The sequence below is a fragment of the Trachurus japonicus genome, chromosome 23 (assembly GCF_045865225.1).
Source record: "Trachurus japonicus isolate A0001 chromosome 23, Traja_1.0".
Taxonomy (NCBI): domain Eukaryota; kingdom Metazoa; phylum Chordata; class Actinopteri; order Carangiformes; family Carangidae; genus Trachurus; species Trachurus japonicus.
The window spans coordinates 23,441,508-23,454,933 of NC_140929.1; the positions used below are offsets into that span (position 1 = coordinate 23,441,508).

The 13,426-nt window shown below is 41.1% G+C and overlaps 1 protein-coding gene across 7 annotated transcripts in view; it reads left to right on the top strand.

The window, feature by feature from the left end:
• The window catches only part of dennd5b (DENN/MADD domain containing 5B), an 86,470-nt gene that overhangs the window by 50,314 nt on the left and 22,730 nt on the right, over positions 1–13,426 (top strand). For all 7 annotated transcript variants that reach the window (XM_085769786.1, XM_085769788.1, XM_085769789.1 and 4 more), the window contains 3 exons: positions 3,290–3,477; positions 8,783–9,358; positions 11,303–11,534. In XM_085769786.1, coding sequence (XP_085625912.1) covers positions 3,290–3,477; positions 8,783–9,358; positions 11,303–11,534 — 996 coding nt within the window. The remainder of the gene's footprint in view (positions 1–3,289; positions 3,478–8,782; positions 9,359–11,302; positions 11,535–13,426) is intronic.

Below are 13,426 nucleotides of genomic sequence, written 5' to 3' on the forward strand. Positions count from 1 at the left end.
CTCTACAATCTATGTGGTTGTACTTGTGCTAATGTTAGGGCACGCTGCTACTCACAAAGATAATGCTAACAGTGCCAGTGTTTAGCATAGGCTACTGCTGCTAAATCTTAGTTTAGCGGGTTAACTTTTTTCACATGTATAACATAGGCTACTCATTAATTTCAGAGTTTATTAAAGACAAATTGAACATTTTTATTTATTTATTTGATTAGGACAATGCACATTAATCAACATATCAGCGAAAAGCATCAATATAAATATGCCAGAGTTAGCACAGTGGCTAAATTTCATCCATTGTCCTAACATTTGACCTGATGGCACTAGATTTGTTTGTTTTTTTTGTTTTTTTTTTTTTTTGGGGGGGGGGGGGGTATTTTAAAAATCATCCAATAACTGACCAAATCAGAACTTTTAGGTTTGGTCCCAAAATTAAGAAAAACTCTCTTCAAAAACCCATTTCAGATGAAGCTTTCCAAAAACCACTCTGGTTAAACACTGGTTGTGAGTAATAGCAGTTAACTAGAAAAAGCATTTCCAAGAATGGAAATGGTGTGACTGCTGATAGCAACTGAACGCTGTTGCAGAATTAGCAAATAGTGCAAGCAGTGATCACCATACAAATGTTTGACCAAGGTCAGAATCGAACCCACAACCTCATGGTCATTAGACTGCCACTCTGCCTCTAGGCCGCAGTGCACACACAGTTGCAGAGACTGTTGTCTGTTAATGATCTGCACACTGTCAACATCAAGAAAGCTTGAGAGTCAAGCTTGAATGACTTAGAATGAAAATTTCTGTGAATTTCAGGCTGAGAGCAGCAGTTTCAACATGAAGCAAGTTATCAGAAGTCAACAGAGGACAACTGGGAAAATAATTCACTACAATTGTTGTTGAGGCAAGATTTGAACCAGCAACCTTCAGGTCTCCAGACCAGCAAGCTAACCACTAGGCTACAGACAGAGACAGTATGTGAGGGGTAAAGAAAACCTTTGATAAGAGGATCACTGGCTTCTGCTTAAAAAAAAAAGTAAGGAATCGAACCCATGACCTCATGATCAATAAACCTTTACTCTGCCACTTTGCCACAGAGAGCACAGACATAGGCATGTTGTGGAGAACTCTCAGCATTGGGCTGAATGAGAGCAGAGAGCTCCCTGGCTGCATTTAAAAAATATTTTAAATTATTATCTAAGTCTCTTTGCATTTTTGACCAGAATTTTAGCCAGAAGACAAGTGTGGCTACAAAACTGGAGAAAATAATTTGTCTAGAGTTTAATTTGCAGAAAAAGTTAAATATTTTAAAAAGTATAAATAGTTAAAAAGAGAAAAGTAATGCCGATAAAGTTCAAAAAAAGCTGCACGTTTTGATATTTGAATTGTTGAAATAGCACAACACCTAACACACTAACCATATGGCCACAGAGAACCTGAGTTACAATGAGCTTTATACTATGAGGAATCAAAGACTGTCCAATGACAGCTGAATAATTGGAATCAAAAGTCAAGCAATGAAGTGAAAAGACTGAGGCAGGAATCGAACCCATGACCATATGATCATTTAACCTTTACTCTGCCACTCGGCTACAGAGAGCACACTGCTTTCAAGACTGTTGTCATTCATTGTAATGTGATGATGTGCTGCAAACTGGTATGAGTAATCAAGGAGATAACAAACACCTGTAACCAATTGAAGGCGGGGGAGGAGAGCAGAATTCAACATAACATAACAAGAGTTCTTCCCTTGGATTCGAACCAGTGACCTTAGGGTTGGCAGGCATCCACCCTAACCCCTACACTACAGTGGAGTTGTGAAGAAGAGAGGTTGAGACTTTGATGAATGTGAGATTTTTTGTGAAAAAGTTAAATATTTGAAAAAGTATAAATAGTTAAAAAGAGAAAAGTAATGCCGATAAAGTTCAAAAAAAGCTGCACGTTTTGATATATGAATTGTTGAAATAGCACAAAGTATGAAGGACTAGAAGAAGACCGTAAAAAGGCGGAAGAAAATGGCCAAACAGAAGAACAATAGTGTGACTGCTTCAGCAGTCACACTAATTACTGGAGAAGTCATAATGACTGTTGACAGTATTTTAATAAGAGACCGTGACCTTTCACCAACAACTGCTAGAGCGACTTGAAAAGAAAGAGATAGAGACTTTAATGTAAACAGTCAGCAGGAGGTGAGTGACACATTATGACCTCACTAAACTGTTTTTGTTTAGTTTCCTTTCCCACCCATATTGAGACTGTCGGTGGGTTTACATGGTGTCATACAAGCTTGTGAAAGTGTTTGCTGCTGACTTGCACTTTGACACAACTCCTCAGTGAATATCACAGGAAGTTGTTTTGAACTCGCAGCACTGATGCTGCTGCTGGAGCTCCATTGTAGTTGTTCCCATCAGTGGGGATTTATTATGAGGGTTTTATCCTTGAAGAGGCAGAAACCTTTTGTTTCAGTCTGTTATGTGTTCATTTATTCTGCCAAACGGGCTCAGTCTCCTGTGACCTGGAGTAAGAAGCACGAAACTTGGCCAAATAACCAGAGGTGGTACAACAAACATGAGGCCAATTTAATTTCAGAAACACTGTAAATTGAATTGTCCAGCTACAAAAAACAAGCAATTTTCCATTTAATTTGATTGAAAAACACATTTTTGACATCTTCCTTTCATTGTTAGTCTGATTGCTACCACATTTTCTATAGATAATCATTAGATCAACCTCGCAAAAAGTATCTTTAACGCTTCTTGATATTGTATTTAGACTTCAAGACACTGACTTTGAGGCAAATGGCCTTATCTCATTTACAACCATCAAGTATTTTGGAGCCCAACCCTGAATACCAAAGATGTTTAAATTTGGTGAAATTGTTTTGTTTTGTTTGACATTGACAGACAAAATTGGCAAAAAACAAGAAAAGCTCATTTGTAATATTTGATATTAAAAGTGCAACCTTTAGATTTCACGCTCAATCTAGTGCATTTAAATCTGCACTAGATTGAGCGTGATATCTAACCCCAGAAACTACAGCTGAATTGTCAAAATCCGTTTTGTGATGTCGCCGTTGTGACCTTTAAATCTGAGCTGTTCCGTCCTTTGTGATAAAGTTGGGTTTGATATCTCTGAGGTTTCAAGAGACATGAGGTTCAAAATAAAACCGCTCGACCTTTTCACAAAGAGCTCATCAGGCTGGAGCAGTTTGATAAGACGTTTCCTTCATCTGAGCTTCGTCACTTTGATCTGTGCCCTCGCCTTCATTCCTCCCTCCTCCTCCTCCTCTCTCTTTCAGACTACCAGCGGCTGATGACGGTGGCAGAGGGCATCACCACCCTGTTGTTCCCCTTTCAGTGGCAGCACGTCTACGTTCCCATCCTGCCGGCCTCGCTGCTCCACTTCCTGGATGCTCCTGTTCCCTACCTCATGGGCCTGCAGTCCAAGGAGGGAACTGACCGCTCCAAGCTGGAGCTTCCTCAGGAGGTATGTTGTAGAAAACCCATGGCTTTCACATTCAGATTCAGATTGCTTTATTTGTCCCAGAAGGGCAATTCAGTTCTTACAGTCACAGACATTCTGTAGTCTGTATATCTCTATCTTTATTTTTTATTCTATTCTATTTTATTCTATGGTATATAAATCCTAAATTGTATCATATCACTACCTTGTACTACTTTTTGTACCTTGTTGTGTCTGCACCTGACACCACGTTCCTAGTGCTGTAAACTGAATTTTACTGCTCTTGGCAATAAAAACATTACTGATTCTCAAACAAGGGAGCACAGTGCGCGGCAAGTAGGGAATAAATAATTAAATATGCAAATAAGCTAGAATAAAACCAGTTTAAAAGAAAAATAAAAACAGCCAGGTAAATAAATTAAGTGCCTTAGTGTCTGTTGCTCTTAACAAGAGAAAATGACATGAGTATTTTGCACATGGGAAACCTACTTTGCTGTTACTGTTGTTAACAGTTAAAAATGTGTCTGGTCCACAGACATTCAAATGACTTTTTATTATTATTATTATTATTATTTCACCAGTGTCTGATTCTTAATGAGCTACTTTTACCTTTCAGCTAGTCCCAAATTAAAACTGTTTGCTCAGCTCAGGCCTCACAGTGTTTTGGAAAACATGCTTATCTTTTTCTTTACATGAAAAGAAATTCTCATTAGCATTAAGGCTGGAAGTATATAGGTGAGCTCCTCCTGCTAACAGGCTTTACACCAAGATAAGCCCAAGACATTCTGACTGCAGGTGTGTTCTTCACACACAGACGCACATTAAACATTCAGTGAGTCCTTTTTACCTGCAGGGAAGCATCTGCATTTATTGTTATCCACCAATTTATTCTGTTTTTTAATGTGCTTTAATATGTTAAGCCTAACTCACCACCCAGCTAAGGTTCTTGTAGTTGTTTTGCGTTTTTGCATCAGGAGATCAAGTTTATGCTGAAACTACAAAAGAGGCCTCTCACTCTAGATGTGTGCATTCACAAGTCCTGGCTCAGAGCTGCTGACAGGACAGATTCTCCAAGGCCAACTCTGAATAGGGAGCCGTTGAGATGGAGCAGGAACTTATTCAATATATCTAATGGAGACAATTGAGAACAGGAAGTGACACTGCTGACTCGCACATTGTGATGCACCTGTTTGTCTGAGCATGCGGTGCACAGAGATGGAAACATGTCAGAGCAGGTCATGTTACAAGACTTCCAGCCAATCACCTCCAAAGGAACACACCTCGCTCTTTCCATCCAAGGACGTTCAACATCCGGTTTAAAGGTTTTGGTTGCTTAGTAACAGCAGGTGCAACAGCAGCACAATCTCCCCAAGCGCCTTGGATTAAGGGATGAGAGCTGCACAGCTGACGTTTTTACACGCTTATCGCTTACATATGGACACTAGCAGGCATAATGCATTTTGTAAACCTGCTATCATGAGGACCTGCAAATACTTTGAATGTCCTCACAATGTAGTTGTACATGCTACAGTTTTGAAACTTCACCAAAATATTGCCCCAATACTGCTGAAACTTTTGTCCATTTGTCCACACAAATTATAGTCCATCACTCTGTTATTTTCAAAAACTGTAAAACTTATAAAATCTCCTCCCACAATTTTTGCTCGATTGACACCAAACTTGCTAGAGAGCATCTTCAGACTGTTTTCCACAAACGATCCACACAGATTTTTGATTTATCGAAAATTGAGTCTACCGTGCATGAAAACGTTTGACTGTAAACACTACTGTAAACATATACCATCCAATTCTTGATCAATACATTTTCAATCTTCCTGAAAAAAATTGAGAATATTTTGGAGTCATGGTTGATGAAGTTTGGCAAATATCAGAATTTTATCTCAAAATCAAATTTTTTGAGAGCATTTTGAATTCTGCTCTCATGGGAACAACTGCAGTCAATGTAAGAGTGACATTTTTAAACATCAGATTGTTATTGTATTATTGTAGTGTTATTGATGTGTCTGCATGCATATAAACACACACACACATACAGGTGGTAGACTACTGGGCTCCTATTGAGACAGACAGGAAATGAGAAAAAAACACTTTTCCATTCTGAACAATCTCCTGTTATTTGTCTCGCCGCATAAACACACACACACATACTGTATGCACGTACACAGTCGGACGGGGAATTACCTATTGTTCATCTACAATTTTGCATCAAGGCAAAGAAAACCTGAAGTGAATTCACTTCTGGCCCTTTCATTTTCAGTCCAAGCCCTCGTCAGACAGTCAGGAGGTGAATGTGTACTTAGTCCTATTCATGCTTACAGTTAATGTGTGTGTATTCATGTGTTAAGGTGAGATAAGGCCCTGACAAAGCAGAACAACCAGGCTTGCCTGCTTCCGGCTTTACTTACACACACCCCACCCCCCCTCCCGACTCCCAGCGCTTGTTAATCCAGCACATTACATATGGATTGTAATTATACCCGCCAGGGCAGGATGCTGCCGCGGCCCGTCTGCCTCCCCCCCCCCTCCTCCTCCTCCTCCTCCTCCTCCCCCCACAAAGGGTCCCTCGTCTAGAGAATCTCCCTGTGTTTCTGAATGATCCTTTGAAGTGGCGGCGACCTAGAAATTGGCTGCTGACGAAAGAATGGCTTCAAGTGAATCACAGAGCGAAACCATGAATGTAATTGGCGAATAAACGACGTCAGACAAGGTTTCGCTTGTTTCTGAGCCCTGCACTTCAATCAAGGTCTGCTTTACTATCTGACGTCGCATCACATCAATCATATAGGCGTCATAGATAAGATTACATGGCAGTGTTGGCATCCTTTTCCTCATAGTCTCCTCCTACGTTAACGGCTCCAGACACTGTGGTTCAACTGCTCCTTCATTGTGGAGGCTGTAGTTTGTGGTGCGGTGCGTTTTGTTGACAATATTTCTATTATTCTGTCCACTCATCCTCCACCACTCATTGCAGCCTCCTAAAATGACTTCCTTTAAAGGGATAGTTAAACATTTTGGCAAATTGGCCCATATAGTCTTAGGAGTAGGTTTGTTACCTTTAATTGTCGGTGCAAACTATTTTTAGATCGGCAGAGCAGAGACGTGAGCTGCTCAGAGCTACGCTACGGAGGAGGCTAATGGGATTTCTTGGTTTCCCTCATCAAACTCATCAAATACACAATCCAACAACTCCACAACGCTCTGGTGGACAAGTTGTGACCTGCACATTCACCACGCTATGAGATAATAACGGAACGTTACATGACAGAGTTGTTTTCTAGGTAAATTCATGCAAAACCGCTGATGCGCGTTACCATCGGGGGCAGTTTTTCGGCAAGCAGTCTCTGCATCTGGCTCGATAGCTTGCACCGACAATTAAAGGTAACGAACCTACTCCTAAAACTATAGGGATTATGGCAATGGGCCAATTTGCCAAAATGTTTAACTGTCCCTTTAATACAAACTGGACATTATAACCCTTTTTAGGGAGGATTTCTTGCACAGCAGTTGTATCACACTCCATTAGTTGTAGCTACATGCACCACCAACTATTCCTAGTTGGCAACCTCTCTGGGGGCAAAATTGTGTGTCCTACAGAGGCTGAATGAGCTGCACTGACCTGAGAACAGATTCACTGGCAATTGTCCAAAACTGTATTTGGATTCTTCCCCTGAATCTCTCTCGCTGTTTGTCCTGTGAGGTTTCAGAAAATTCTCCTCACTGCACAAACTGACTTATTTCAACTTGATGAATGTCACCTGTAGCTCCACCTTCACAAGATGTGGTCAGTTACTGTAGCACAATGAACACCTCCAGTTTTCCAGTTGCTCTCTGAAATCAGCCACCGAAACTGTTAGAAGTTAGATTTCCTTTAATTCCATACAACTCCACTCAAAAAGTACAGTTTATTTTTTATTATTATTATCTCTTCAGGGTTTCCTCCTGAACAAAGGATTCTGTCTTCTTAATTTGTGACTGTGTCATCTTGTTTAATGACGTTCAGGATCACACAGTTGTGTTTCAGTGTGGTCTAGGAGCCTCTTGCTTCCAATACTTGACAAGGAAGTCACAACCAGACTCTTCTGATCCTTCATCTGCTCCCATGTTTGATAATCATTAGATTTCAGCTTTGATCTTCAGAGCCGGTTGCTACAGTTTACGCGGGCGACACTCCGATGTCTGAGCTTCTCGCCAGACCCCCTGAACGCACCGCGCGCTCGTGCCTGACCTCACCCCGCTAGAATTTGCAGTATGTCTGTGCTTTCTGGCGGGTTGCAAGTTCAATCCCATTTGCATCGGTTTGTGAGGCTTTAGAGCTCTGGTGCTGAGATCAGAGGTTTGGCTTTAATTCCATGTGAGGGTGTGATGCTAACTCCATTATATCAGATTTAGGTTGATCTCAGACAATGTGCTATTATCACACCCTGACCTACATTTTTATTACTCTACATCTCTCAGACTGTATCAGATTCCCTAAAACCAATCTGCCCTCATTACGTCTCCGTTAATACCAGCCCCAGCTCCCTGGAAACCCTGCTACTGTTTGCAATATGGAGATATGACTTTGTTTTTGCGCTACCAGAAATGTATCATTGTACATTCCCGAGCTATATTGTTGAGGTTTCCTTTCCTAGGATTGTTATCATTGGATCAGACTCTAGGTGAATCTATATGCTCACTCACTCGTACACAATCATTATCCTCTTACATACTCATAATTTTATTTTGAATCTTTTTGTTATAATATGGCACATGCATTGCTTTCTGTTTTTGTTGTTGAATCTTTGCGTATTTTTTGGGGAGGTATTTTTTGTATAAGCCCATATAGGGTTGTAAACCGCTTCCGCACTTAATATTCTTGTTTCATTTCTGTTTTTGTAATTGTCCTTGATTTTATTTCTTATCTTATCTTATGTTATCTTTATGGTGCAAATAGGCAAGGCAAGCATTTCATACCAAGGCAACTCAATGTGCTTTACATAAAGACAAAACATTAAAAAACCATAAAACAGAATAAAAACAAACAAAACACTTAGAGTTAAAAGCAAGAGCAAATAAAAGTCAAATAAAAGAAAATCGATAAAGTTTTAAGTTCTTAAAAAGAGCTCAGCTATAAGCACGTGAAAAGAGAAATGTTTTTAACCTGGATTTAAAAGTGCTTACAGTTGGGGCTGATTTCAGTTCTGCCTGTAGTTTGTTCCACTTGTGTGCAGCATAACAGCTAAATGCTGCTTCACCATGTCTGGTTTGAACTCTGTGCAATAAATAAAACTAAACTAAAACTATGTATTTATATCTTGTCCTGTTGCAGGCCAACCTGTGTTTTGTGGACATTGACAACCACTGCATCGAGCTTCCAGAAGACTTCCCCAATTTCCCCAACAAGGCCGAGTTCATCCAGGAGCTGAGCGAGGTCATGCTGAGCTACGGCCTCGCCGCAAACACGGGGGCCCCGCCGCGGACCCGGAGCGGCCCCGGCAGCAACCCCTCCACGCCGGGCCGGGAGCGCAAGGCCGCGGCCCTGCAGCAGCTGGAGGACGACGGGCGCAACGGCAACCTGGCGGGCGAGGAGCTGGCCGTCCTGGAGCTGCTGCAGGGGAACGCCACGCTGGAGAGGCTGCAGGCGCTCACCAAGCGCACCGGCGTGACGGTGGCCCGCGTGGACGCGCTGAGGGCCGGGGTCAAGGCTCAGACGGACAAGCAGGGGCTGCGGAGCGCGGTGGAGGAGGAGGAGCTGAGGAACGCCAAGCTGAACGTCCAGCTGAGGGAGGTGTTCGCCAGCCGCTTCACCACCATGTTCGCCGACTACGAAGCCTTCGTCATCCAGAGCGCCCCGGACCTGGAGTCCTGGCTCACCAACAGGGAGCAGATGCACAACTTTGACAAGGTGATCAAATCAAAAACACATAACAGCCTCAGTTTTACATAGATTTGAGTAGACTTCAGCTTTTCAATTTCTTCATACTAATCTTCAACAATTCAAGTAATTTCCAACCATTTCATACAGCCTCTTTCTTTCATGTTTTACTTTTACTCTTCAGATATTGTTTCATCTTGTCAAGATTTCTTCAGCAGTTTCTTAACTTAATTCAGCATTGTTTCAACTATTTATTCAGCTTCCAGCTTTCAGCTTTCAGCATTCACCCGTATTTCCTTCAGGAAATGCATTCTCCAGTTTTTATTTATTATTGTCCACAGTTACAATATTATCATTTTTTATACTTACAGGGATAGTTCAACTATAGTCATAGCAGTAGGTTTGTTACCTTTATTTGTCGGTGTAAGCTATTTTTAGAACGTTGGAGTGGAGCAGCAGGCTGTTCAGAGCTACGCTATGGAGGCTAAAGGAATTTCTTGGTTTCCCTCATCAAACTCATCAAATACTGTACACAATCCAAAAACTCCAAAACGCTCTGGTGGACAAGTTGTGACCTGCACATTCACCACACTATGAGATAATAATGGAACGTCACAAAACTGAGCCGTTTTCGAGGTAAATACAGAGTCTGCTTGCTGAAAAACTGTCCCTGAACGCAACGTGCATCAGCGGTTTTGCATGAATTTACCTCTAAAACAACTCCATCTCGTAACGTTCTGTTATTATCTCATAGCGTGGTGAATGTGCAGGTCACAACTTGTCCACCAGAGCGTTTTGGAGTTGTTGGATTGTGTATTTGATGAGTTTGATGAGGGAAACCAAGAAATTCCATTAGCCTCCATAGCGTAGCTCTGAGCAGCTCACGGCTCTGCTCCGCCATTCTAAAAATAGCTTGCACCGACAATTAAAGGTAACGAACCTACTGCTAAAACTATAGGGATTATGGCAATGGGCCAATTTGCCAAAATGTTGAACTATCCCTTTAATATACACATATACATACACATATATGCATACATGCTCAAACGCTTGCTCCATTGGACATGACTAACAAAGGCTGCATCAGGGGAACCTTCAATAAATCAGAAGTAGATGACTTTAATGTTCTTGTACGTCTATAGTTGGTAATGTAGCTCGGTCCTTGTCCATTAAAGCCTTTGTGTATGAGGCATCAGTTCTAAATGTAACAGGAAGCCGGTGCAGAGCAGCTCTAACTGATGTGCTGTCTCCTCTTGGTTCTGGTTCACGGCCCAAGCTGCAGGGTTTTGAATGAGCTCAAGTCTCTCTGCATCAAGTGTATTGCAGTAATCAAGTCAGCTTGAAATGAAGGCATGAATCAGTCTCTCAGAATCAATGAACGACATAATAATGTGCTACATTCAAAGCAGTGCAGGGATTATTAATGACAGTGTTTACACACCACATACAGAACATATCCCAAGTGAATAGTGGAAACAGTATCTTCCTCCCTGAAGGGCATGACGTGAGTTTTAGTTGAGCAGAGCAGCTCTGTGATCAGATGTATATTGACAAATATACAATCTGAACTTCACAGCTTCTGTTACCATAGAGATGTTTCCTTTTATTTGCAGGGTATCCGCGGGGTCTTGAAAAGTATTAAAAGGTGATAAATCAATTTTGGGAAAATTAAGACCCTTAAAAAGTAAAGTTAAAAAGTCTTTTCACGCCTTTGATTTATTATCCCAGCCTAGTTTGAATTCTGTTGTATCATAGTGGTCTATAGTCTTTATCACAAACTAAAACTGTTACGTTAAAAGTGTCACTGATGTAAATGGTTACAGCTTGAAGTGGCGGTGAGGTATTGGAAAATATTGAGAAGGTCTTGAAAAAGTCTTAAAAAGGTATTAAAATTAACTTCAAGATTCCTGTATATACCCTGATTTGGGACCAGCTCTTATTCCCCTGTGTGTTTGCGACCCTCCTCACCTCCAGGCCTCCTTCCTGTCGGACCAGCCGGAGCCTTACCTGCCCTTCCTCTCGCACTTCATCGAGACGCAGATGTTCGCCACCTTCATCGACAACAAAATCATGTCCCAGTGGGAGGAGAAGGAGCCGCTGCTCCGGGTCTTCGACGCTCGCATCGACAAGGCCCGCCTCTACAACGTCCGCGCCCCCAGCCTCCGGTCCTCCAGCTACCAGAGGTGCTCCATCCTCAGGGAGTCTGGTAAGCCAAGACTCAAGACCAATGTGATGAAATGTGGTGAACTCTCTGGTAGTTTCACAATTTACAAATCTCTTTATGTCTTTACCCACTCCGTCACAGTCCTTTTTCAAGGCTTTTGAACAAAAGATATTTGGCTTCCTCTGGAATAATAAACCAGAAAAAATGAAAAGAAGTGTGATTTATAACAATGACTACAAAAAGGGCAGGCTAAAATTATTAAATTTGGAAGCTTTATATCTTACATTAAAGGCCGTTTTTGTTCAAAAATTGTATATTAATAAAGATTGGCTTTCTGCGAGGCTTATAATCCTTTGTTGAAAAATAGGTTTTATCCCTTTTTACAAACTCAGTGTAGTCATATGGGTCAAATAGATATGATACTTGAAAACACATCACTGTTTCTAAAGGAGGCAATTCAGAGCTGGCTATGTTTCCAGTTTCATCCCCCAGAAACCAGAGAGGAAATTCTACAACAACCTATATGGCTCAATTCAAATATCATGATTGAGGGAAAACTTATTTTTCTGGAAGATACCTTTTGACCATGGGGTTTGGTTTCTAAATGATATTGTCACTGAAAAAGGGAAACTAATGAAGTATAATGATTTATTGAAGGATATGGCCCAATTTGTAGCATTCAGTCCTTCAACCAACTGATCTCCTCAATAAAAAAACAGTGGAAAAGGAAAATAAGTAGTTGCAGTGTTTATAACTTTTACCTGACACAGAAATCACTAGCTACTATACCCAATAATGTACAAAACGTGGGAGGATATTTTTAATTGTCCTATACCATGAAATCTGTTGAGTTTGGGATTAAAATTGGAACAAAAGTGGTGGGAGAGGCTTTTTTAAAAACAAAAACAAAAAACCTAGTGTGGTTGTGGTTGTAACTGGTGGCAGGGAGGGAGGATGTTGATCAGCATGCTGCACGTGTCTGTCCGACCTTCGAGGCAAACCAACCGTGCATTAGCCCGGGGGGGTCAGACAAGATTGCACAATTTAAAACACACACACGTAAACACTCTGTGTCCATTACCCCTTCCACTTCTGCAGCTCAGCTCTCCCCCGTGGCCATAAAACCCTGCAGCCCAGCACAGCAAACACACCACTCTCTCTCTGTTTCTCTTCTACACACACACTCCTGACAGTCTTATTGCAGGAGTGTTTAGTCAGGCCGTTTTTTTTTTGTCTTATTTTACTCAATCAGTGCTGCGCGGGTTTCTCTCTGTTGAGCCTTTAATTGGTGCTGAATGTGCAGGGTGAAGCAGGAGGTCAGAGTCAGGGCTGAGTCAGACTGTCACAGGCCAACAGCAGTGTCTGTGATACTGATGTTCATGCAGCTGTAAGAGCAATAATCACAGGTTGACTTGTATATTCAATATAAAAGAACTGAAGGATCATAATTGGACCACAGCAGTCATGTGATTCACATAAATTAAATTAGTGTAATGGGTAATATTTAAAAAATGTTAAAGAACTGTTGTAGCTATGACAAAACTATATAGCATAAATGCAAGTCAGGCTTCCCAACCTCTACGAATGTTGAATGTATCAACACATGAACATGAATGTATGATAGTTCTATTATGTTTTTATTGTGTAGAATTCTCAATGTCAGATGTCCACATTGAAGAAAAGGTAATAATGACACAAACATAAATTACGTAGATGTCAGGTTACAATGATGATTTCATTATAAGGTCGTCTGCTGTGAGCTCATCTCGTTCTTCTAAATCCATACTCCAGCATAATAACCAACGGCGCAAGTATGGAAATGTATGGAATTTGAATTTATATATTTAAAGGTCTGGAAAAGTATGGAAATATGTTTATCTGGGTTTGGTCTTATCTGGTTATTTGGGTTAATTATTTTGTATTCGCCATTGTAC